The sequence below is a fragment of the Ambystoma mexicanum genome, chromosome 12, assembly GCF_040938575.1.
Source record: "Ambystoma mexicanum isolate Mex_15411 chromosome 12, UKY_AmexF1_1, whole genome shotgun sequence".
Taxonomy (NCBI): domain Eukaryota; kingdom Metazoa; phylum Chordata; class Amphibia; order Caudata; family Ambystomatidae; genus Ambystoma; species Ambystoma mexicanum.
This window is the reverse complement of record NC_090936.1, coordinates 1,223,197,657-1,223,224,445: the sequence shown is the minus strand read 5'-3', so window position 1 is coordinate 1,223,224,445 and position 26,789 is coordinate 1,223,197,657. Positions and strand designations below refer to the sequence as shown.

The 26,789-nt window shown below is 48.5% G+C and overlaps 1 protein-coding gene across 13 annotated transcripts in view; it reads right to left on the bottom strand.

Moving 5' to 3' along the window:
• MYBPC1 (myosin binding protein C1) overlaps positions 1-26,789 on the bottom strand; it is a 1,087,780-nt gene that overhangs the window by 916,959 nt on the left and 144,032 nt on the right. For 12 of the 13 annotated variants that reach the window (XM_069629883.1, XM_069629891.1, XM_069629879.1 and 9 more), the window contains exon 4: positions 24,321-24,362. The exons of the other annotated variant lie outside the window; for it this stretch is intronic. In XM_069629883.1, the coding sequence (XP_069485984.1) occupies positions 24,321-24,362 (42 nt within the window). The remainder of the gene's footprint in view (positions 1-24,320; positions 24,363-26,789) is intronic. 13 annotated transcript variants of the gene reach the window in all.

Genomic DNA, 26,789 nt, shown 5'->3' with positions numbered 1-26,789 from the left:
CTCCTTGGGGATTAGGAAATAAGGGGAGTACCAACCTTTGTTCCTCTCTGTTACAGGTACTGGTTCTATACCACCTTTGTCAAGCAGGTTCAAAATTTCCTGCATAAGGAACGGATCTGGAAGTTTGAATGAGTGGCTCCACGGTGGATGGTCCTGAGGTCTTTTTAGAAAGGGGAGGCAGTAACCCTGGGCTACTGTTTCCAACTCCCACACATCTGAAGTAATATCCCACCATTCTTGAAGATGCTGTGAGAGTCTGCCTCCCACTGGGGTTTTGTGGGCTAAGGCCTAAGAGAGGTTTTGAGGTGGCTGTAGCAGCGGCTGACGGTAAAGTAGCTGTTACTTGAGTGGCTTTGCCCCTCTCCCTAGTCCACCACAAAGGAATCTTCTCTGAACCCTTTGACTTGCCAGTCCTCTCACTCTTCCAACTGAGAAGGAAAAGCAAAATGATTCACTCCTCAAAGATGTCGCCACTCGGATGAGAGGGCAGTGTCTGTCTGATGGCGGCTCCAAGGGATTTGACTGCTGCCTTTGTGGTCTGCAGCTTCTCTAGATTTTCATCAACCTTGTTGCCAAACAGCTGGGTGTTGTCAAAGAGCATGTTGAGAAGCCTGGCCTGCACATCCAGCACAAACCCTGACTGTCTCAACCACGCAAACCTGCGTTTTACCGTATTTTCTGCCATGCCTCTGCTGATACTGTCAGCAGAGTCCAGTCCTGATTGTAGAGACTTGCACATAGCACCCTTGCCATCTCTTGCAATGCTCAGGAAGCCGTCTCTCTCTTCCCCTTCGGGAATATGGTTAGCCGCCATAGCTACACAGTCCCAGAGGGTGAATGTGAATTATGCTAAAGCGCAAGTGGCATTTGCAGACTTGAACAGCATGCATCCGGCAGATAATACCTTTCTCGCTGAAGCAGCGAAATGCTTATCATCCCTTTCTGGTGGGATGGTAGGGTATGCAGTTTGTTTTGAGGTAGAAGTCGCTGCCTGAAAAACTAAACTTTCAGGCCTCTGGTGTTTTGACAGTTAGCTAGGGTCGCTACTAAATGGCCTGTATTTATTGGTGAGGTTTTTGTTCACTGCTGGATTCAACTCAGGAACCTCCCAATTAGCCATGCCCCTCTTCTGGAGAGCTACATGAAAAGGAAGTAGGGATCCTTTTGTGGACCTTTGTGCAGAATATCCGTTAGGTCGTCTTGCTCAAACAGTGGAGAAGGCCTACTCCATCCCATTAAATCAATGACTCTAGTCAACAGGTGCCTAAAGGAGACATCAGCATGACCTGCCTGGTCTGGCTTGCCAAATTCCACTTCAGGAGAGGTGTCGACCCCACTAGCTGTTTGCAGAGTTTCATATAAATCTTTCAGTCTCGTTTCTACAGAAAGAAAATGTTCTGGGACATTAGGTCTGTCCAGTTGTAATCCAAATGGTGTAGTGTCATTGTTTGAGGGCTCATAATCCTCATAAATTGACGATTAAGACTTAAAGAAGTCCTTTTTCGGTTAAGATTTGTACGATTTAGGTAGAGATGGTAAAGGCGTTTATGGCTTTGACAAAGGCATCAATGACTTTGACACTACCAGTGTTGACGACTTCTTTGTCGATGGTGTTGACGTCTTCAATGACTTTTCTGTCAATTTTGACTTTGGCAGAGCCCTCGACGGGCTTGAACCTCAACTCGAAAGAGTCTTCAATGATTTCTCGTCATGTCGAGATCTCAAGGGATCTCAAGGGGCCTCCGGCTTGCATTCCGGGCTTGAGGGTGCGCAGGACTTTGCCTTTTGCCTTTCCTTGTCCGCCCTATGTATCTCAACAGGAGCATGGCTTTTCACCTCTTTCTTCGAGGGGGTTGGGGCCTCTTTGTCGAAGATTTTTAACATGTCCTCCCAGAAATGTTCCCACTCAGTAGGAGTAGAGCATTTAGTTGGACAGGCTATACTTCTCTCCGGAGAGGAATCAATAGAACTCGAAGAATGGGATCTATAATGTCTTTTCTTCCAGTATAACTTGAAGAATCGGATCTATAATGTCTTTTCTTGGATTTCCTTCGACGAAGACGAGGAATGGTGTGACCCGTTCCTGGAGCTTGTTGGTTTTTGTGATCTTTTCTTTCGAGGAGAGTCACCGCTCAACTAGTAGGAAGATCGTATTTTGGATGAAGGCATCAAAGGGTATTTAGTAGAGGTCCTACCAGCACTAGTTTCCATTTATGCTCTTTCAGAGCCTTACTGGTCATCGACTGACAGGATTTTATGTTCAACGCCACGGCTCCACAGACTCACCCGATGGGGGTCCGTGTGGGACATCTTGGCACCGCAGTTGTAGCACTTCTTGAACCCGGTCTTCAGAGTTGAAGGAGCTGAAGATGAGACCATCTCCACAAAGTTTTCACAAAAGACTGAAGTACGCTGTAATCCTCGAACCGAATGCTCTTGTAGAAAAACAGAACTGAAGTCAACTGGCGCTGCACATGCTATATATAGCAATGATGAACTCGACTCCAAGATGAAAGCCCTTGAGGCACATCAAGTCGACCGCATCGACACACAGCGCCTTCTGCCAAATAGTTTTTCTGAATCAGTTGACTCTGGAAGATATATCATAAGATGAGGAATACGTGGGAGGACACAATCCATTCGAAGTTGGCACTAGCTAGGCTGTAATAAAGAACTGACCTCATGACTGCATTCCAGGGACAGCTCCAGTTCATTTAGGAGAATTTTTTAGAAGGGATGGTGCTCCTAACAATGGGGAATAGAAGAGAAAGGAACACAATGTCGTAAATCTAAAAGAAGGAACAAGTTCCTTACCTGTAACTCCTGTTCTCCAGCATGGGTCTGGCATGGATTCACATGTTCATAAATATTCCCCGTCGGCAGGCTTGGAATTCTCTGTGAAAAGAAAGCAGTGTAGATTTAAGCTCAGAACTGCTGGTCTCCTCTGTAGCCTGTCAGTGTCACTTTGGGTCATACAGCCCCAGCAATGACACTCTTCCACCAAAGCTCCACACCTGGTGGCCATCTTCTGTTTTAGTATGAACCAAGATGAGCCAACGCAGGGAAGAAGGGAGGGTTTACATGTGAATCCATGCAAGACCCATGCCGGAGAACAAGAGTTTACAGTTAAGTAACGTGTTCCTTCTCCAGCATGGGGTTTTGCATGGATTCACATGCTCATGAATACGATTACACAGCAGTACATATACACAACCACAGGAGGTGGCAAGGCTCATAGAAGAAATACAATTACCCCTGGAACAGTGGAACAGACTCACTTCAAGGAAACAGTTTGCGCAGGACTGCCTGGCAGATCCCGGACTCTTCGCTGGAATCCCTGTCGACGCAGTAGAATCTTGTGAAGGTGTCGTCAGACCTCCATGTAGCAGCCCTGCAAATATTGAGCAGGGAAACACCACAGAGAAATGCTGCCATCACTGCAAAGGCTCTTGAGGAATGGGCTTTCTGGTAGCGGTCTGTTGGCCAGACGATGGCAATGCATGATACAGCCAGAGAGCCACCTGGAGATGACAGGGTCTTCCCATGTCCCACAGGCCCAAAATTGACAAAAAGCTGAGGCTTCTTTCGAAAGTCCTTTGTGCATGCAACATAGAACTTCAGGGCACGCACAATGTCCAGCGAAAGCAACACCTTTTCATCAAGCGCAGAAGGATTCACGAGGAAAACCGGCAGAACCAAAGGGTTGTTGAGTGGAAAGTACGAGTGAACCTTTGGCATGAAGTAAGTACAAGTTCGTAGAACTACTTTGGCAGCGTAGAATGACAGAGGCTTACAGGAGAGGACCTCTATCTCCCCGACCTGCCTGGCCGAGGTGATCTCCACCAGATGGCGGTCTTCCACAACAGAAACTTCAAAGGGGCTTGATGCATTGGTTCAAAGGAGGCCCTATCATTTTAGATAGTACCACGTTGAGCTCCTACGCTGGCGCAGGAGGCTTCACCGGAGGGAATACTATGAAGAGGACCTTGAGGAACACCTTAACGTACCTGTGTGAAAACAGGGAGAGCTTGCCTGGGGTCCGTGTGTAAAGGGATATGGCAGCCAGATGGACCTTGGCCAGCCTTGGCCAGTGAGAGCAGGTAAGGTAGAAGCTGTGGATCAGTCATGCGCAGCAGTGAAATGTTACATGGTCGGCACCACACTGTAAAGCGCTTCAACTTGTGCTTGTAGCAAGCCAATGTAGGCAGTGAATAGTGTCCAAATTCTAAGGCTGCATTAGCCAGGCTGTGAGGCCAAAAGATGCTTGGACGTGGTGCAGTGTTGACCCTCCTTCTCTGGGGAGGATGTTGGGAAGTGGAGACACTTTGATGGCCCGACCATCGACAGATGGAAAAGTTCTGAGTATCAGATCTGCGTGGGCCATGCCAGTGGATTGAGGATCATCCTTGCAGTGGCGAGTATGAGTGTGTTGCTCACTCGTAGCAACAGTGGAATTGGAGGGAAAGTGTACAGGAAGAGGCTCTCCCACGGGAACGAGAAGGCATCCCACAGACTCCGCGGCTGGGGATATCTGCTGGCAAATTTCTGACACTTGGCATTGGCAGCGTCACAAAGAGGTCGATCTGAGGGAGACCCCACTCAAACACTTGCATTTGCTGAAGCTCCCATTCGTGGCAGGACTGCAGCTCCCTGCTGAGCGAGTATGCAATGGTGTTCTTTACACATGCCAGGTGAAACGGGACAAGGAACATGTGCTGTGCAATGGCCCACCACCACATATTTTGTGCTTCCAAGGAGAGCATGTTGAAGCGCACCCCGCCCTGTTTCCTGATGTAAAGCATGTTGGTAGTGTTGCCCGTGAAAACCTGCACCACCTTTCCCTGGAGTTGAGACTTAAAAGACTTGGACACCTTTCCCTGGAGCTGAGGCTGAAAAGACTTGAGAGACCAGCAGACTGCCCGGAGGTCTCTGGCGTGAGAATGGTCTGTGTGGGCTCCCCAAACTCCTCCAGAGAGGCGTCGGTCGTGACTGTAGCCTGATTCGGAGGGATCTGAAAGGGAGAGCCCTGTGAATGGTGTGGACAAGCTGACCACCATTGCAGGGCTTGACGGAATGCCCGATTGAAGGTGATCTTGTCGGTCCATGTGCCGGTGACTTGTTGCAACCTGGCATATAGAAACTCTTGAAGGGGTCACATCTGTAATCTACAGAAGGGGACCAGATGGATGCAGGAAGACATGATCCCCAGCAGGGACTTGATGGACCGGAATGTTACCACGGAAGATGTTGACAGCCGCTGGACCTTTCCCAGGATGACCTTCACCCTCTCTTCCGAGGTAGTCGCCAGACACAAGACTGCGTTGAATTGGTCACCCAGGAACATTGCATTCTGTGATGGCACTAGGCAGGACTTCTGACAGTTGATTGAGAATCAGGGCAAGGTCAGAAGTTGGATGACCTCTGCGGTGTGCTGGGTTACCAGCATGTGGGAGCATGACCAGACAAGCCAATCGTCCAGGTAAGGGTAAACGTGGATTCCTTTGTGGCTAAAATGCGCTGCCACCGGGCCAAGCATTTGGTGAATACTCTTGGGGCCGATTGTAGGCCAAAGGGCAAGGCCTTGAACTGGTAATGTCGCCCCTGAACAGCAAACCATAGCAACTTCTGGTGTTTATGATGAATGGGGATCTTCCAGGTGGAGGGTCGCCAGGAAACCCCCTTTCTCCAGTTGGTAGAGTAGGTGCTGCAATGTTACCATATTGAAACTTCTGTGATTTGAGGATCTTGAGGGGCTGCAGGTCTAGGATTTGGGCGACACCCCCCCCCGACTTCTTCTGTACCAGGAAGTATCTGGAGTACATTCTGGATCCCAGGAGGTGCAGAGGGATTGAGTCTGTTACCCCTTTGCCTTGCATGGCTTGAATCTGCATTTAGCAGCTGCACCACGTGCTGTTCTCGTCTGTTGACAGGAGAAAAGTGTGGGCATCTGTCCTAGAATTCCAAAAGGTTCCCCTGCTGAAGGACATCCAGCACCCATTTGTGGATGGAGATATTTCACCACTGATCGTCAAAGTTTTATAGTGGAGGTGCAGAAGTGGAGGCACAGGTCCTGGGCCAGTTCAGGTCTGAATCCGCGTCCTGGATGGTAGGGTGGGACGGCTGACGACAGGTGGTGGTGAAAATCATTGAAGACCTGGAGACTCTCCCCTGAGAGTAATGAAAGGACGGCCTCCTCTGCTGAACGGTTCCCAGAGAACGTACCATCTCAGTGTCATTCTTTAGGGCCTCAAGAGTTTCGTCGACTTCCAAACAGGTTGTTGCCATCGATGGGCATGCCAACTACCTTGGTCTGCACATCTGTGCGGAAGTTGGTGGTTTTGAACCAACCCAGACAACAGAGGGCCACAACACTCCCCATGTGGCGAAAGCCAGAGCCTGTGATGTCGAGAGCGACGGACATGGTGCGTTTGGAAGCCACCTCCCCCTCCTGGAACAGGGTCAAGGCTTTGGCCTTCTTATTTTCAGTGAGGAAGTCGAGGATGGGCCCCAGCGTACACCATAACTCCCTGTCATACCTTGACATGATGGCGAAGGCGTTGGCAGCCTTGATTGTTGAAGCTGCTGCAGCGATGATGCACTTTCCTCCAGCATCTAGCTTCTTACCCTCCTGGTCTAGAGGAACCATGAACGAAGAAGTGGGATTGGAAGACCTCTTTCTAGCGGCGCCAGAGACCACAGAGTCTGGCGAGGGCTGGGACCTCAGGCACCTAGGGACAGAGACTGGAACCCGGTAATTCTTCTCCAACCGGTCACATTTAGCAGGAGTTAGGATCCTTCATGACCGCTAAGCCACCCTTCCATAAGTCATCCAACAAGGGGGCCAATACGATGGTCTTCTTGGAGGAAAAAGAAAACCCCCCCTTTCCCTTTTCTTCCTTTGATGTAAAGTGGAAAGAACCAATCTCGTCTGGGAGAGAGGCCTTGGCGAGTGGATCGACATCCGGAGGTTACCAATCCTTGGGAACATAATCATCAATCAATCAATCATAATCATCAAACTCTTCAGTGTGTGTACCCGTTGTGACGGTGTCCGTCCCCCTCTGAGCAGGCTCCTCTACCACAGGGAGTAGCGGCACCTGCATTGGCTGAGGGGTGCAAGGGCCTTATGAGGCAGCACTGGTTGAGCCGAGGAGGACACTAAGGGTTTTTTGCCGGGGCAGGATCAGCGAGCGGATGCTGCAGGATTTCAGCCACAAGTGTGTGTAAGGGGGTCAGTATGTCCAAGGACCTGTCCCTCAGTGCAGGAGCAGAAAACAGCTGGGAAGGACTGTGGCCTTGTGACCCCTGATGAGGCATAGGCAGAATGGAGTCAGGTTCCCCTTGGCCTCCTTTCTGAACCGCGTAAAATACCTCTGGATGGTCTTCTTCAGAGTTGGTGTAGATTGATTGAGACCTTCTGGGGGATCCCAGGGGTGCCAGAGTGAAGAGTGGCACAGCCTGGGTTGGCAAGGGCAGGAAGTCCAGAGCTAGATGCGTGTCTCTCACTAAATCAGAGCCCTTAGGGAAAGTGATGACGACTAGAGCCTGCAGAGCAGGAAAAGGTGCCGTTGTTGATGGGACTGTCGTCAGAAACTCTGATGGAGGTCTAGGCGACAGGGAAACCTTGGGTGTGGTAATCGTGACTGTCATCGACTAACCCCTTGGTGTTGTAGCAATCGAAGGAAGAGCAGACTTTATAGACGGGATGGTCGTCGATAGGTTGATGATCTCGCCCGATAAATTAGTCGAAGAGGCTCGTGTCGACGATGGCATTGACGACAGTGGAGCCAATACTGGGTCCTTCGATGACTTGCTCTATGACAAACACCTGTGCTTGGCCGCTGACGCTAGTGACTTTACCCCCTGCCGGTAGGCGAACCGTTGACAGAGCCGGTGACGTCGACCAACCTCTCTCTGAGCTGGGTCCCACAGCTGCAGAGACCGTCGACGAGGAAGGTGACAGAGCGTGAGATTTAACCTTCTTTTGGATCTTTGCCAAGGAAGCATCCCCCAAGGACCTCTAGCTCTTTTTACTAGAGGGAGCATGATCTTTGGACCTGCCGGCCTGCAAGAGGCATGACAACGCCCAGAGGCCGCATCAAAGGCCTTCTGCTCTTCGATCCATGCCACTAAGCTCTGAAGGCAGTCCTTCCGTGTCTTTGAGGAAAACGATAGCAAATTGCATATGTGTCCGCATCGTGGTTGGGATGGAGACAGTAAATGCACCTGCGGATCCTTGATGAAGATATTCTTCAGGCTGCAGTTTTCACAGGACCTGAAAATACTTGGGCTGGAGGGACACCGACAGGCGATGCCGCAGCAGAGCGAAGGCCAGGAGCAAAGGCCTAGCTCGCTCTCAGCGGCTCCGCTGCGAGGGGATTTGCACCAGCTGACACGCCGTGCATCCCCCGCCCTGCACCTCGTAGCGCTGGAGCACGCGAGAACAGCCGCCAACAGAGCCACCCACCGCTCTCATCCCACCCGCGCCTCACTGAAGCCATCTGGATCTCCAGGACGCCCGAAGCTGCCTTTGGCCCCCACGGCCCCCACCGCCAACCACGAGGAGCCAAGACTCCAGAAATCGAAAATGGCCGCCACGGCCATTGCCATGACGACCATCCGGCAACATGTGACAGCCAATGGCCATCGGTCCACCCACCAGGCCCGCCCCTCCACCCCTGCGTTATATGGGCTGGAGGGACACCGACAGGCGAAGCCGCAGCAGAGCGAAGGCCAGGAGCAAAGGCCTAGCTCGCTCTCAGCGGCTCCGCTGCGAGGGGACTTGCACCAGCTGACACGCCGTGCATCCCCCACCCTGCACCTCGTAGCGCTGGAGCGCGCGAGAACAGCCGCCGACAGAGCCACCCACCGCTCTCATCCCACCCGCGCCTCACTGAAGCCATCTGGATCTCCAGGACTCCCGAAGCTGCCTTTGGCCCCCACGGCCCCCACCGCCAACCACGAGGAGCCAAGACTCCAGAAATCGAAAATGGCCGCCATGGCCGTTGCCATGACGACCATCCGGCAACATGTGACAGCCAATGGCCATCGGTCCACCCACCAGGCCCGCCCCTCCACCCCTGCGTTATATGGGCTGGAGGGACACCGACAGGTGAAGCCGCAGCAGAGCGAAGGCCAGGAGCAAAGGCCTAGCTCGCTCTCAGCGGCTCCGCTGCGAGGGGACTTGCACCAGCTGACACGCCGTGCATCCCCCGCCCTGCACCTCGTAGCGCTGGAGCGCGCGAGAACAGCCGCCGACAGAGCCACCCACCGCTCTCATCCCACCCGCGCCTCACTGAAGCCATCTGGATCTCCAGGACTCCCGAAGCTGCCTTTGGCCCCCACGGCCCCCACCGCCAACCACGAGGAGCCAAGACTCCAGAAATCGAAAATGGCCACCACGGCCGTTGCCATGACGACCATCCGGCAACATGTGACAGCCAATGGCCATCGGTCCACCCACCAGGCCCGCCCCTCCACCCCTGCGTTATATGGGCTGGAGGGACACCGACAGGCGAAGCCGCAGCAGAGCGAAGGCCAGGAGCAAAGGCCCAGCTCGCTCTCAGCGGCTCCGCTGCGAAGGGACTTGCACCAGCTGACACGCCGTGCATCCCCCGCCCTGCACCTCGTAGCGCTGGAGCGCGCGAGAACAGCCGCCGACAGAGCCACCCACCGCTCTTATCCCACCCGCGCCTCACTGAAGCCATCTGGATCTCCAGGACTCCCGAAGCTGCCTTTGGCCCCCACGGCCGCCACCGCCAACCACGAGGAGCCAAGGCTCCAGAAATCGAAAATGGCCGCCACGGCCGTTGCCATGACGACCATCCGGCAACATGTGACAGCCAATGGCCATCGGTCCACCCACCAGGCCCGCCTCTCCACCCCTGCGTTATATGGGCTGGAGGGACACCGACAGGCGAAGCCGCAGCAGAGCGAAGGCCAGGAGCAAAGGCCTAGCTCGCTCTCAGCGGCTCTCCGCTGCTCGACCGCGCAGACCGCAGCCTCCAGATCTTCTCATCAAGGTAAGGGTCATGACCCGGCTCACCACCCGCATGCCTTCTACCCTGCACGCTCGCTACCAGGAACCTGCGGCTCAGGTCACGCATATCTGCCTACCCCCCGCTCACTTCCTCCCCTGGGGTTGCCTCCAGATTAGCCAGCCTTGGCGCCAGGATGTCCCGCTTTTACAGGGACCGCGGCAGCGTCATCCCCCATTGCCATGCTCCTGCACCTTGCAAGGCCCCTCCCTCCTCTCCAGCCACTGATGCAGCGGCTTGCTCCCGCACTTCAACTCCATGGAAGGCCAACAACGCTACTCGCCTGCCTCCATCCATCCAGCAGCAGAACCTGCGACCACGCTCCCAACGGCACTCCGATGTGGTGCCTCTTGCCCATCGGCTCACACCAAGATATGTGCCGACTCACCTCTTCACCTGGAACCACCCATCCTTGTCAGCCAAGCGGACCCTATTGGACCCTTCTCGTGTCACATACAACCGTGGTATCACTCTTGACCACGTCCAGCAATTCTTTGACCCCGCTCCTGATAAAGTGTCTTGCAATATTCTGCCAGTATTGAGGCCGGCTGCCCCTGCTAATACTGATGCGCCTGTTTCAATGACTGCTGCCCCAGGTAAAAGTGTTGCGCCCTGTACCTTGGTGCCTGCTTATATGACTGTTGCCCCTGCTAATACTCATGCGCCTTGTACTTTGTGGCCTGTCTCTATGACTGCTACCCCAGGTAAAAGTGTTGCGCCCTGTACCTTGATGCCTGCTTATATGACTGCTGCCCCTGCTAATACTGATGCACCCTGTACTCTGTTGCCTGTTTCCATGACTGCTGCCCCTGGTATTAGTGCTGCCCCTTGCCCTGTACCGCCAACTCGCACTGTGACAACTCCTGCCACCACCGACCACACCCTGCAACCTAAGGACCCCACATTATACTGTGCCTTAATTAACGCACGGTCCCTGCAGGCGCACCCTCTCGATATTCACGACCTTATCACCTCTAATAAACTTGACCTACTCTTCATTAGTGAAACCTGGCTAAACAATACATCTGGCCCTGCCCTCTCACTTGCCATCCCGGAAGGGTATTCCATCCATAGACAAGATCGCTCCACTCATAGAGGTGGGGGGGTGGCTGTCATTGCCAAGGAGAATCTACAATTCAGAAGGATTCAAGCAGACTTGGGTCAGAGCTCTGATTACCTCCTGCTCAAACTCCAGCTCTCAGCCACCTGTACTATTGCTTTCCATGCTGTCTACCGCCTGCCTGGGCCGAGCACTGACTTCCAGGAAGCCCTAATTCACTCGCTCTCAGACAATCTAAAAAGCTCATCTAAAGTTATCCTCCTAGGTGACTTTAACCTCGGTCTCAATGACTCTAAGGACTCCCACGCCACTGCCCTCAATAAAGCTCTCTCCAACCTTGGGTTCTCCCAATCTATCTCCAGGCCTACCCACTCTAAAGGGCGGACGCTAGATTGGGTTGCCCACCACAACTGCACCCTTGAGGTCAAAGACATCTCCCCTATCCCTTGGTCTGACCACCATTGCATTAAATTTGACATCACCACATCAAAAGAGCCGCATAGGCCAGCGACTTCGCTCCCTGCCGCACTCACCAGAAGCTCTTGGCAGCTCACAAAGGAGAACCTTACTAAACAGCTCCTCGTACCTGCACTATCTCCGCCCTTCTCTAATGATCCATCAGTACTTGCTAAAGACTTCAAAAGGATCATCACCAAGGCCGTGGACACTGTAGCCCCTCTTACCCTCAAAAAAGCAAAAAAGGTCAAACATACCAATGCCTGGTTCACCCAGGAGCTCTCACAGTTACGTCAAAAAAAAGAGCTGCACTCTCTGCCTGGAAGAATAACCCCAAAGACACCACTAAAGCAGCTTTTAAGGCCCTATCCACTGAATACAAAATCCCCATAATCAAGGCTAAGGCGTCTTCCTTCAACGCCAGGATTTCAGAAGCCAAATCAGGGACCAAAGAAATCTTCTCCATCTTTAGAGAGCTTGAGACCCCTGCGTCCCCCCCTTCTACTCTCCTAAAAGATGAAGCCTGGTGCAACAAAATTCAATCCGCCATGCTGGATAAATTGGACACTCTACACGCCAAGATCCTTGCACACCAAAAAGCCCTCAACAACCTTCTAGCCAAACACATTGGCTCCCCTGCTCCACTAGCTGACACCAGCCAAGCCCCTCTGTTTGAGTTCAAGGACATGACTGAAACCGAAGTCGCTGCCCTCCTTAGATCCATCAAGCCCTCCAATTGTAAAGGGGACGTCTGCCCAGCCCAGGTGATCAAGGACTGTGCCCCTGCCCTTGTGCCCCTCATCACTGCCTTCATTAATGCCTCATTCAAGTCTGGCCATGTTCCAGCTGAGCTCAAGGAAGCATGGGTTCGTCCGCTTATCAAAAAACCCTCCTTAGACCCTTCGGTCCCAGGGAATTATAGACCCATTACCACTGTCCCATTTTTACTAAAAATCTTGGACAAAGCAGCTTACCTGCAAGTTCAAAAATTCCTCGAAGAAAACCATCTTCTTGGTCTTCGGCAGTCAGGCTTCAGGCCAAGACATGGCACCGAAACGGCACTTCTTGACCTCAAAAACCAGATGGACGACCTCAGAGATGCAGGCAAACCTGCTCTACTCCTCCTTTTGGACCTATCAGCTGCATTCGATCTGGTGGATCACAAGACCCTATGCCACCCTCTTGCCACCGCAGCCAACTTCTCCCCGACTGCCTGCAACTGGATAACCTCCTTCCTGCAGGACAGAGCAATGAAGGTCTTCTCCGACTCTTCCTGCGCTGACCCGAGCATCATCCAATGTGGCGTCCCACAGGGATCATGCATCGCCCCTACCCTCTACAACCTCTTCAGGAGGCCGCTGTTCAAGATCCTTGACGTCCTGGGCATCTCATACACGAACTATGCTGATGACACTCAGGTGCTTATCCCCCTCTCCGGGGACTACCTGTCTGACCTGAACACGCTCAACTCCATTTACACCACGATCCAATCCTGGATGGCAGAAAACTGGTTATGCCTCAACAGCGAGAAAACCGAGCTTCTGCTGATTGGCTCCCCATCCACCCTGGGCAAGCTGGACAAGCAATACAACTCCTTCACCATAGATAACATTCCTATCCCTGTCTCCCAAACAGTCAAGACCTTGGGTGTCTACCTGGACCCGAACTTGAACATGAACAGGCAGGTCAATGCCATTGCATCCTCCTCAGCCTACTACTCCAAACTGCTCAACGCAATCAGACCGTACCTCTCCCAACAGAATTGCCTAACTATCGCCAGGGCAATCATTGGCTCAAGAGTGGACTATTTCAACGCCCTTCTAATAGGGATGTCAGGAAAAACCTAGCTAAACTCCAACCAGTCCAAAACAATGCCCTAAGGGCCGCCACTGGACTATCACGCAGGGACCACATCTCTGACCTCAGGCGTCAGGTCCATTGGCTCCCAGTCAAGGAAAGAATCCTGTTCAAAACCCTTGCCCTCACGCACAAATGTCTTCACGATCAGGCCCCTATATATCTCGTCCAGAGATTTTCTAAACCCTGTGCTTCCAGGCCCTCCAGAGCGGCCTATTCCAATTTACTAACTGTGCCAAAAACCCGCAGAGTGCGTGCTGGTGGCACAAGCTTTCCCACCATGGCATCCAGCCTCTGGAACTCCCTTCCACCGCACATCAGACGACTCGACTCTCACACTGCCTTTCGCAAGGCCATCAAGACTAGTCTCTTCAAATAATATGCCTGTTTTTTGTTTCGCTACCCTGGACCTATGTATCTGTAACTCTGTATGTATATTCTAAGAACTCTGGGGTGGCTTTTTTGTAACCCTTAATCAAGCCTTCTTATGTACCACTTATCAGCGCCTCTATGCCTTAGGGCTGCAGTGCGCTTTACAAATGTAAAAAAAAAAATAAATAAATGTGGCATCCGCCATGGTATTAGAGCAAGGCCCACACCTGGGCGTGTGGCACCATGAGCTGGAGATCCGAAGATGGACCGAGGATCATCTCCGGCAACAGGTCTCTGCTGCCGGTAGTCGCAACATGACTGCTGACGATGCAGAGATGAAGACATTTCTCAAAATAGGTGAAAAAGAGCAAAACACTAAGAAGCACTAGGACTCCCAACATGAGAAACGTTTAGTCAAAAACTGAAGATCGCCACCAGGGGTGGAGTTTACGAGGAAGAGGGTCATTGGCTGGGACCCTATGACCAAAGGGACACTGATAGGCTAAAGAGGGGACAAGCAGTTTTTAGCTTAAAGCTAAACTAACAAAAACATGACTATTTGACAATCGGAATAAGAACTATTGTCGTCACCACTGACAAACTCAAATGCCTTTGTCATCATTGTATGACATGCTCCTACCACATCTGGTGGCGATTGTTTTGATCGCTCCTCCGGAACATCTCCTTTGGGGATGGAGTTTGTGTCCCAGTCGTCATCCCAACTTGATGTAGACGTTGAGGACTCTGTGACATTTACATCATTATCTGTGTCTGTCTGTGGTGATTCTCCCTCTTCCTGGTTATCTATGGTTATCGGGGAATGTATGGGTTCTCTATCTGGGTGTGTTGTAGACATGCACATTCGTTTTGGACCTGGACCTTGATTGTTCCGAACTACCTGGGACTTTTCACCTGGGTGATTTAGACTGTCTGCTAGGTGACCTTGATGACGATCGGTCCTCTCCTGGGGTTGAGGTTGGTACTGGTAGCCGGGGGACCAGAATGTGCATATATTTAGCTACAAAACCAAAGTCTGCAATGACATCATAACCTGTATCGGCAGCAACATTTGTGGATGTGTGGTCGTAACCGGAACAGGCATTTGGGGACGTGGTCTGTTAGGACCCTGCGCCATGTAAGGCCCTTGAGGTGGTAGCTAAGGTATGGGTACCTGCACTGTAAGCATTTGTGGCACATGTGGTGCTGGCGCGCTTTTACTATTATTTATTATTATTTTGGTAGTTATTGCGCACGGACCTAGCTTCGAGAAGCAACAGAACGCTTTACAGAGGTATTCACCAGTACAGATGCATAACAGAGTGCTTTTCAGAGGTAACAACAGAACAGATATACAGAGGGGGTGGGATACAGAGGGGGCACTGAGGAGGGGTACAGCTGTACTGAGTGGTGGGGAGGAGAGGGGCAGGCAGCGTCTAGCGAGTCAGGTGGCACGAGGGGTGATGTGATGGCCTTGGTGTTGAGGCAAAGAGATTCCTTGAAGAGGTGGGTATTGAGTTCTTTTCTGAATTGTAGGCACTTGGGGGCGAGTCTGATGCTGACAGGGAGGAGGTTCCATGGTCTTGGGGCGTAGGCAGAGAAGGCTTGTGTTCTGGTCCTTTCCTTTTTGCAGCAGAGGATTCCAAATCTGCACATGTCCTGACTTCTGGTGATGTGCTGATTCTGAGTTTCTCAACAAGGTAGCTGGGTGACTTGAGGGTGACTGCCTTATAGTATGATGCAAGACTTGAAAGTGATTAGTGTGTGGAGCGGCAGCCAGTGAAGGTCGATGAGGGCTGAGGTGATGTGGTCGTATCTGCATAGACCATTGATGAGGCATGCAGCCACGTGTAGAACGCTTGTCAGGGGCACAAGGGAGGACGACGGGAGGCCTCCCAGGAGTGCATTGCCCCAATCCAGGTGGGATAGGACCAGTGCTTGAACGGTGGATCTAAAGCTGCCCAGAGGGTGGAAGGGCTTGACTTTTTTCGCAGGAGGGAGAGCTGATACCAAGCTGTCTGAGTTGTCTTAGCTATGTGTGTCTTGAAGGAGAGTAGTGCTTGCGGTACTTGTGGTGCTGGTGCTTGTGGTAGTCCAATTTCATATACCGTCTGAAGTCTGGGTATATGGGTAATGTGTTCAGTCAATCTGACTGACTCTTCAGAGTGCGAGAACCTTGAGAGCATGCTTTATTTATATTTATTTTTATTTTTACATTTGTGTAATGCCCAGACCCATGGGTATCAAGGCGTTTGTACAGAAGGAACCAGGTCAAAAACATGTGTTCTGCTTCAAACTCTGGGTCTATGTGGTATTCCAATATGTGGTTGGGCATTATCTCTGAGTATGTAATTGGGGACACAGGAGGGGATATAGGCCTTTGTCTGGAATACAGTTTCTGTTTCGTTCTCCTATTCCTTCATTGTTAGGTTTTAAATTTTTTGGCTATCCCACTGGCTTTTGTAAACCTTTGTCAACAGTGCTGATTGTCCACTAGTAGCCGGGTTGTTTGCGTTTTGCTTCTATGACGCCTCAATTAGCAGGGTTGTTAATTATGCGGGTTTGAATTGTTCCTGTTGTTCCGTCTATGTTTTTTCTTCTCCGGTGGGTACCTTGCCGTCAATGAGGCACTGCTTTCAATCAACAATGTTTCCGACTTCTGATGTTTTTTGCAGCTTTGTTGTTGGTTTCGTCGACAATCGATGACAGGCTCTCTTTTCAATTTAGACACCCTCGACGAGTGACCCGATGCCATGGCTTGTCTTGAATCATAGTTGACTTGGCATCCTTAGCGCACCCTCAGTTGACGGGCTGTGGCCTCTCATCAACAGGACGCATGTTGACAGGTCATGGCTCCTCGTCAACAGAGCCTTTGTTGTGGTCACTCATTTACGGTCCACTTTTTGTTGGATCCTGGCTGCCTAGCAAAGTGATATTGGTTGCCGACTGGGTGCTGAAGTAATGGTGTGATTCTTGCTCTGCCTGTCTTTCTCTCTTCTGTGGCATGTGAGCTCTTTCCACAGATCTAGATCTTTTTGGAGTTGTGGAGGACTTGTCAGAAGACCTAACATGTGCCATACTTCTAGATGACTCTGCCTTAGAGGGTGGGTATCTGCCCTCATTTAGCCAGCATATCAGTCATCTATGCCTATCCATCAGCGTATTAGCACTGAATCCCTGGCTTATTTCACAGTCATCACTGATACGGTTTGGGTATAAGCAGTAAATGCAGTCTTCATGCTTTATCCCCTTCATACACATTCTTTAGCCAGCAGATCGAGCAAGCCGTAAATAGAGATTTCTTAGATTTGTATCTTTGATCTGGTCTACAGTAGGGAAAATCACTTATCTGGCATGAATTTGTAGTGAAATCTTTTCAATTTGTAGAAAACATTTCTCTGAAGATACTTTCTTCTTTGGAAAAAGGTGTGAGAAGGTTTGAGGACTCCTCAGAGCACAACGTGCAGTTAGAATCTGAACATGGCCTCTAGGGATGGAGTTTAACAATCGACGTTCCATTGAATGGGACTAAAAGCACCCATAAGGAGGTGGACAGACACCTGTTCTTTATTAATGTAAAGTAGGAAGTGTGTAACCGAGGATTCCGAGCCTGACAATGGGAAATATTCAAAGCATGTGAATCTATGAAAGATTTGATGCTGGAGAAAGAAATAGTGAAAGCACCATCAGGAAAAGGCAGTGATCAGACAGTAGGAGTTATCTGTCGGTAGCACTAACTGGGGTCTACAGATGCCTGTGTTAGGGAGGGAGGTCCCAAGGGAGACGAGAGAGAGAGAGAGAGAGAGAGAGAGAGAGAGAGAGAAAGAGAGAGAGTGGAGGGGGCAGCTAGCGCCACTTCTCAAACCTTTTTTCTAGCCTGGTACACTACTGAACAGGCCCAACTCTCTGACAATTGAACTGTCTGCCATTATCCTAAAATTGCTGAAGAACAGCTGACATACCCTACATTGCTTGATTTTGAAAAATAAAAATCTTTGAGCTTTCAGTTTGTGAATTTATTAAGGCCATCCATGACACCCTATATACCAAACAATTCTCAGTAACTTGCCCAAAGCCTTCATCACTAATCTATGAAATGTCCATCTCCTTCTGTCGTTCTTAACACTTGGCATTCCTTGGAATAGGCTACTTACTGGCCCATGGTCATATAACTATATCGGCTCTGTGGGAATACATATTTGGTGATGCTAATGGTTAATTATTAAGTAACATAAGTCCCTGAATGATTTCCTTTATTTTTTCTCTCCTCCTATACTGTAGTCCTCAGGATTTTATTTCATGATCCTTGAGAGACCTTCTGGATTTCTTATGCATTCTCTGTGGAAGCGCCTGATACAAAGCAGAGGCTCTTCTCATGGATCAAAGGCACTTGAATACATAGCATGGACACACTTTGGATGTTCCTTTCAGCGCCCCTTCCAGAGTCTGGCAAATTCTGTACAAATCCATGGCGTCTTCTCTGTTTCTGCAGCCTTCCTTATATACTAGTTCCTGAATACTGTATCTGTCTTTCATGAGGGGGTAGGAGACCCCATCCACAGGCCAGATTAATTATCATCAGTCTTAGAAAAGGTGGAGGGGTCTACAATGTTACCAGCTGCAGTATGTACCCTGGGTACATACCATGGAATGACATCACTGATGTTCTCCAATAGTGAGTAGTCCTTAATACCCATGTTGTACCCATAGGAACGGCCACAGGATAGACTGCTCACCCAACATCCCAATGATTGCCTGCTATCCCTGCTCTCATCCGAAGCAAGGCTACTTCACAAATACAAACAAAAATACATAAAGCATGATATGTATTGTCTATATCACTCTAGTAAACGTTTAACGTTTTTCTCCCAGTCATGCTGTCGCCAGAGTCATCCGTCCTAGTGAATATATGCTCATGAGGGAGGGGGCAGTGGCAATAGCCTGTGTGACTGTTATGCAGGTCCCTTGATGTACCTGATGCCAGTCCCTACGAATAGTGGAGTTCACCGACAGCTTCCAGCACTGCAGTGATGTCCCATTGCCTTTCTTTTCTAGTTATCCTAAATACATGTAGGAATACCTGAGAGAAGAGATCAGACATACATTACACATTGGATCCATTCTGTGTGTTGTCCGAATTGATCCTTCTTAATGGAGACACGAGGGGGAATGGTTTATGCCCCTTCTTCAGTTTTTGGCCTTGGAATGGGTGCTGAAAAAGTGTCATCTTAAGAAGTAATGCAGGCTTCATCTTTGTAATTATGCTGTCAGTCTAAAAAAGAATATTCCCACTCAAAGCTTAGAAAGGCCTTTCTTGGAATGACATGTCAAAAAAATATGTTTTGGCATAAGACTTTCTAAGTGCACGCTTAACTGTATTTTGAGCCAGGCTTGTTGTCTCACCAAATATCAAAATCTAGTTGGGTGTTTTGAATGACCAATACTTATGCAAAATTGTTCTGAAAATTCAATATATGAAAATGTATCTCATACATAATCATTGCAGATGCCCTGAAAACCTGCCTGGATTTCACTGTTGGGTAGGTGGACGATGCCAGCTGTCGTTGCACTAGTGCCTGCTGGGATCCACACAGCGTTGCACATTGTATTCCATTTACAACGCTATTCACGACTGAGACTGGGGGGAAACCCCAGTAGAGAGTCACCCTGACTACAGGTGGAAGAGGCTTCTAAGTGACCAATGGTGGTGAGGGCAGGGATGAGAGCAGCCTCCAGTTATCAAGAGACGACCAGGAACGGCTCGAGTTCTCCTGGTGTCACATCTCGAGGAGACCTCGATGGCAAGTAGGGCCCAGGGATGCCAATTAGCTTCTCACTTTGACCACTGACGACAAACATCATATGTATGAAATACCCACGTGACCAGAGGACAGACATTGTAAACATCAGAGAACACATTGCATACTGGGTTACATCTGTATATTGCAAAGCTAGGAAATGTGGTTTCATATATCACAAATCAGGCTCTTTGTTGTGCGATCTGTTATATTTTGAATATGAGACTCATTGACCTTTCATGATGCACTTCTTCTGTTTATTGTCTGAAGAATAACACCTTTTCAATTTCACATTTTCAAGACAGGTTTGAGGTCTGGCCCCCAAACTTGTGGATTTGGAAGGGTATTTCACATTGTATTTGTTTTCTTTCTAAGCCGGTGCAAAATTGCCCTTACCAGTGTGTGGGCGCACAAGTGCTGAGTCTTCAATTTTTCCACGTGTCCTTCACCATTGCGCCTTCTACGCCATTTTGCACCAGATTTAAAGGGACATTTCAACCAGTCTGTCAACTTCAGTTTTCATTCAGAGGAGTCCAAATTGTTCGACTGTCCCGATTCTTTACATTTAGATACCCTGGTTTATTCCCTCCACAATATGTGGAGGAGTAATGATTCACTATTAGTTGTGGGTTGCTTTCGGCACTACAAGTACTGAAAGTAGTCAAGTAATGTCACCGAAATACACCCGAAGTGTCCCAAAGATATATACGCCATTGGAAAAGGCCTGTCTAGTGTTGACGAGAACAGTGGTTGATGGAATCCCTTTAAATGAATGAAGAATCCAAAGTATCAGACAAAGTCACATGTCCGGAAACCCTCTGTGTTCTGACATGTTTTGTCCTAAAATGATACATGGGCAGTATCATTTGCGACATTCCCCATCGCAACGTTTGCCTCAAAACCATGCACTGGAAGCGTCCCCTAGGAGCTTTTTATTTTAGAAAAACTGCCTGAAATCAGCTCACAGAATGGACTTTACCACAACTGGAACAATGAAAATATAAGTCTCACAAACATGCATCCCTTCTGCCATCACGTGACAGGACTGTATTTATTTCCACAGTCCTTCCTATGCCATCCTGTTGCTATTTGGGTGACCATGTTTGGGAACTTTATTACATTTTAGGATAAAAAGGTTTAGTTCTGCCCTGAAATGTTGACGTACACATGTTTCTACACCAAAATGACACTGGAGGTCACCCAGAGGGTGTTAGCCACAATCTTATTAACACATCAAAAAATTCACAGCTTTGCGGTTTTTGTGTCCAGGCACAATCCTGGTGTGTAATGAGTCTGCTTGTATATGAAATATATGCTATTCTATCAACACTAATTCAATGCATGGGCATTTGAGTTCTGTCAGAAAGCTTATTATCGCGTTTAAACTTGTATGTGGACATGGTCACTGCATAGCTAGGAATTTAGAGAACAGGCCACAGACACAGCCTTCTCCATATGGTGCTTTATTCCGGTTAACTCGTGAACCGGAGTCCACTTTATAGCCATCTCAAACATTGCTGCACTCTAAACGAAGACATGCAACCTACTGAAATCCTGTGGCAGTCTCTGTGCTGCAACATGCCAGCTAAACCTAACTAAGATGGCGCCAAGAAGGCAAAGAACAGCTTCTATGCATAATAAGGTGGCCGCCACTTGCCAAGTCCGGAGTACATGCTGCAAAGCCATCTTAAAAAGGTGAATACAAGCAGTGAATTTCATAAGTACTTCAAGTTAATTCATATTTTCTCTTGACATTTTGACCTAGTTCACTACTCGGACGTCGGATCTTTCTGAGTTGTTTTCAATCTTCGATTGTGGCTTTAAGGGTTTATGAAGTGTATATGAAAATCAAATGCGATTCCACAGAACAAGACCATTTCATGAATACATCAATAAGTGTATCTGAAGTTAGGGAGCATTTATATATTTTTTACTGAACAGGAGGATGAAAGATTTCAGGAGGAACATTGCACAGAGTAACACACAGAAAGCAGAGCAACTCCCAAGAAGCGTGCTTTACAAGAGGTAGAAGTGGCAGGGAAGCAGGCAGTGGCCCAGGCAGCTGAAGGACGAAATAAGGCATTCATTTGGGTAAAAAACAAGTGACATAACCAAGGGGCATAACATTACTATCCAAATACACAGCGCAAGAGAGGAGAGGAGGTGCTCGAGCCGGGTTCCCTTGAAAGGAGGGCAGAAGCTGCTTAAGGGCATATTTGAAAGCAGGAGTAGTGGTGACATTTTTAGTTTTGGTGCATTCGGGTGGCAAAAAGCACTACCATATGTGTCAAAGCCTTTGCCACATAGGAGATGGAGAACGGGAAAGAAGAAGTGCTGGAAACCGGACTATCTTGTTGGCATGGAAGTAGGCAACGTTTTTTGCGTGAAACAGAAAAGTCTTCATTTGTAAATTTAAATGATCTTCTGCCCTTTAAACGCATGTACAAGGGTTTTGCATGAATTGGGCCAATCCTGAGTTACCTTTCAAATAATGTGCTTTAAATCCTTTTTGGTGTACAGTGATGCTTCGATTGTTCCTGTCAGCCTTCAGTTCCTCTATTCACAACACAGGGATGCAGGAGACCCTCTGCCTGCTCCCTACAGGTTTGTCTCCAACCTACCCCGATGGAGAAGACACAAGCACACAGCAATGCCAGATGGAGACAGCGGGGTAAGGTAAAAGGGCACCATGTAGGGATATGGAGGAGTGGGGGTGTGGAGGTGAAGGAGTGTGGTGATGGTGTGCATGCCCCACTCCACCACAGCATTCCACACCACCACTAGACCCTGCACCCGCCCTCCACCCCACAAAACCACACCTCAATTCCACACCACCCTTTCAAGCTACCACTACTTTACACCACCACTACTTGCAACTTCACACCATTTCACTACCACACCACCTCTTCACAAAATCACCAGACCCATACAACTCCACCCCTAACCACCATACCCACACTCCAGACCACACCTCTCCAACCCACCACTCACATTGCCACCACTCCACATCACAATTACACAGCTCCACGCCATACCAACACACCCATTATCCACACCACCATCCCTTCACAGCACTACCACTCCACCAAACCAGTCCACACCAGCAATGTCCACACCACCACTCCACACATTTATTATCTTTTTATTGTATTGTGCATTTGTTAGACACTTATAGAGCAAGTCAACTCTGTTTCAAAGCACATTCCACAACACCGCAGCTCCACACAACCTCATGTGTCACCACACCACTCAATGCCACCATACCACCAATCAATGACACCACTTCCCCACCCCTACACCTACACACTGCCAACCACACCTCCACTCAACACCACCACTACTAAGTGGAAAATGCAAAAAACAACTGCAAGCGTCAGAACTATGGTTTTGCCAATGCTTGTTTATATCAGTGTGAGGTAGTTTCAATGATGCGGGGGCAAAGTGATAAGGCAATTGGAAGTAAGAAGCAGTGCCGTGTGTATGCTGGCCAGCGAGGCTGAGCAGGGTGCTGGGCGTAGGGTGGGAAGTACGTTGGAGGTATGTCACCAGTGATGCATAGAGAGCCCGCTGGCATGAAGTCAGCGGGCCGATGTGGTAGAGGAGTGGTGGGCAGATGAAGAGCTGAGATTTATGTAAAAGTGGTGCGCTAAGGAGCAAAGAGGGAGGTCAAGGAAAAGGCACAGTAATCAAGTCAGCTGAGTGCCGTGGTTCAGATAGTTTTGGTGCTGTGGTTGGTTTACCCACTGTTAGGACTTTTTGCATGCATACCACTTTCTTAGACTAATAATGTGCACCATTGCAAAGGTACTTATCTGATAAGAAATCATTATCGAAGGAAATGTAGGATAACTCTCGCAGGTGTGAGCTGTCTTTCAGTGGCTGCATTACTTGGCAATTGGACCTGGGTGTAGACATTATGCAGCTAGCACTGATAGAAACAGTTTCAGATCCATGTGCGTCTTTAGCTGGCTCACTGGTTTGATGAGACACTGCACGTTTCAGGTCTTATCATGGCTAAGATTAGAGGCACTACGCATAATCCTGACGAACCTCAATCCGCCCCTTCGCAAGCCTATCCATGAAGAATGGACATTAGCCTCACTTTAGGTGCCTATCCATGAAGAATGGACATTAGCCTCACTTTAGGTGAGAAATCACAGAGTCAGTTCTAGTGGGGCACTCTGACAATGTAATTTACATTCCCATAGTGCGACCGGCAATATTACCGGAAGATTCAATGGACAAAACCTGGAGAAGAAGCAGACTGCATGGTCCTCCAACCAGTGCGGACCGCTCAAGTACTGTGGCGTGATGGACATGATAGGCAGATGTGTGTCACCAACTCGTTTTAACTCGTGACATTTGCTCCTTTAATCTATCAAGTTATTCTAATTGAACCAACTCTGATCTCTGGAGTTAGCCTTTGTTGTTCATGCAGTTACCCTAAAATGCAATCTCGCAGCTATGGCATGCATGCTATGATATAAGGTAGACGTCTTGAGAGATGGAATGTCGAAAGGACCCACAACAGAGAGCAAAGTTTCCTCATGCCACAGAGTCATGCAACAGTGAAGCTACAAAGCAGACCACTAAAAGTCTACGCAGACACGAGAGTACACTAGGTGGAAACCGTAATGTAGAAAGAGCACACAGCCGGGCACTGCGTATCATTCAGCACAGCTTTGTGTGGTGCTCTTTTTACTTCCAACTACTGCAGGCAGTATTGGGATCGGACGCACTCACCTTTGGCCCCATCAGGCCCGTCTTTTTTCAGATTTTTTGGTTCTGTATAAGAAGTAGAGGTATAATGTTGAGATTCTGTTTGTGAGCAAAGCAAGACACAATGCGGCAAACAAGCACCACAGAGTTCAGAGCATTGCAGGCAGGTTCCAAAACCCAACAAAGCCTGTAAACTTCCCTGCAAGCTGAAACATTAGCCTGATAGTTTAGCTGTGGTGGTTCATGCATTGTGTGAATTGTGTGGATATACACAGACCATAACCAAAAATGGTGTCATTCCAGCCATCTCATTTATTTGGTTTTCATTTGTCGCCTTAAGAGAGAAGGGTTTGCCCAGAGGCAAGTCCCTTGCTCACAGCACCATATGAAAGCAAACTGCGCCTCAACGATGAGGAGCAACAAGACGGAGACGTGTCTTTGGTTGCTTATGGCTTCGTGCAGAGAGTACGCATTCTAGCAATTCGGGCCGGCCTACATCCATAAGTGGCAGGATGAAGACTGAGTTGCCTATGACGGTCCCTTTCAGAAGTGCCACAGAGGGTTACCCAGAGTAATGCCAGCGGTTAAGATGAACTCATAACCTCCAAGCCATCACATTCTTTGGTTTTTGTGGATATAGATGGGCGATATTACTTAAATCTTTGCAAATGGAGAACTGTGTATTAAAGCTTGGACAACTAAAGCAATGGGAGTGCATATCAAGGTCATTGACACGCATCCCTTATTTTCATTGTCAATACCAATGATCATGATCTATTAACTATTATCGGGCACTACTACAGTGAAAACCCACAAGGAACCACCTTCCTCCATACAATGAATCGTCCTTATGAGCAAAACACGTTTTTCTTACTAATTTCTTACTCGTTTTCACATTCAAATGATTGTATTAACTAGGCTTTATTTTTATCGATGTGACATTATTGTAAATACATCATCATTTAATATCTACCTAACCACATCCTTGTCTGAAGCCCTACACAAATGTTGATACAATGTGTAGATCTGTCTTGGTATGTTCAATGTGACTGTATTATACACAACTCCTTGTTTGTGAACATTGCCATTGCGCAACTTGGTTTTAGGAGTTGAGACCAGTTGGTTGTTAGTTAGGTATTAAATGAGATGCATTTACAATACTTTTATTTACTTTCACATAGATAAAAACAAGGTCCAGTAAATACAATATTTGTCAAAATTTTGGATTATAATGAAGATTTGTTGTAATCAAGGTGGTTGCTTGTGTTTTCATTATCTATTTAATTTGAATAGTTACTATGTATTCTGTTTGTGTTGGGTCAATTTGTTTAAGAATAATTAACGTTGCTTCAAATTAAACACGTCTTTTCTAGATAGTTGTCCTCGTGCCCAGCACTATGTCTGATGCTCATCACCACTGTCAATGCACTATCCCTGATCCTCATCACCACTGTCAATGCACTATGTCTGATGCTCATCACCACTGTCAATGCACTATGCCTGATCCTCATCACCACTGTGAATGCACTATGCCTGATCCTCATCACCACTGTCAATGCACTATGCCTGATCCTCATCACCACTGTCAATGCACTATGTCTGATGCTCATCACCACTGTCAATGCACTATGTCTGATGCTCATTACCACTGTCAATGCACTATGCCTGATCCTCATCACCACTGTCAATGCACTATGTCTGATCCTCATCACCACTGTCAATGCTTTATGTCTAATCCTCATCACCACTGTCAATGCACTATGTCTGATCTTCACCACTGTCAATGCACTATGTCTGATGCTCATCACCACTGTCAATGCACTATGTCTGATGCTCATCACCACTGTCAATGCACTATGTCTGATCCTCATCACCACTGTCAATGCACTATGTCTGATGCTCATTACCACTGTCAATGCACTATGCCTGATCCTCATCACCACTGTCAATGTAGTCGCAGCGTCTGGCTAGTATCACACATTTTAACAGGCTCTTCTACTGTAAATGAGTCAATACCATTGGAATGTGATATTGACAAAGCCTCTGAATCTGATCCCACTTTACAGAATATTCTAACGTTCCACAAAACAATGTTTATGAGTGGGGGGACGTCTGGTAGATTTCTCTTAAAAAAAGACACTGATCATATAGCCTAGTTTTCCAGTTCTGTATCATTGGATCTCATGCCATCTCACTTTTCATGACTACATATTATCATGTTAATTCGCATATTTGAATGAACAGCATTTTCCTCTTAATATTTGAATTTGAACAAATGAACACTGAATGAACTGCCAGACCTGACTTTCATTCTCTTTATACGTCTACATAATGTGAGAATGTGAAGATGTGCAAGTGATGTCACATGAGACTCTTTACCAATAACTCTGGGAAAGACACTTTTACACAGAACTCGTAGAAAATAAATATGAACACTAATAGATTCCTATTTTATCAGTTTGATAACAACCAGACAGAAGTTTTAATAATAAC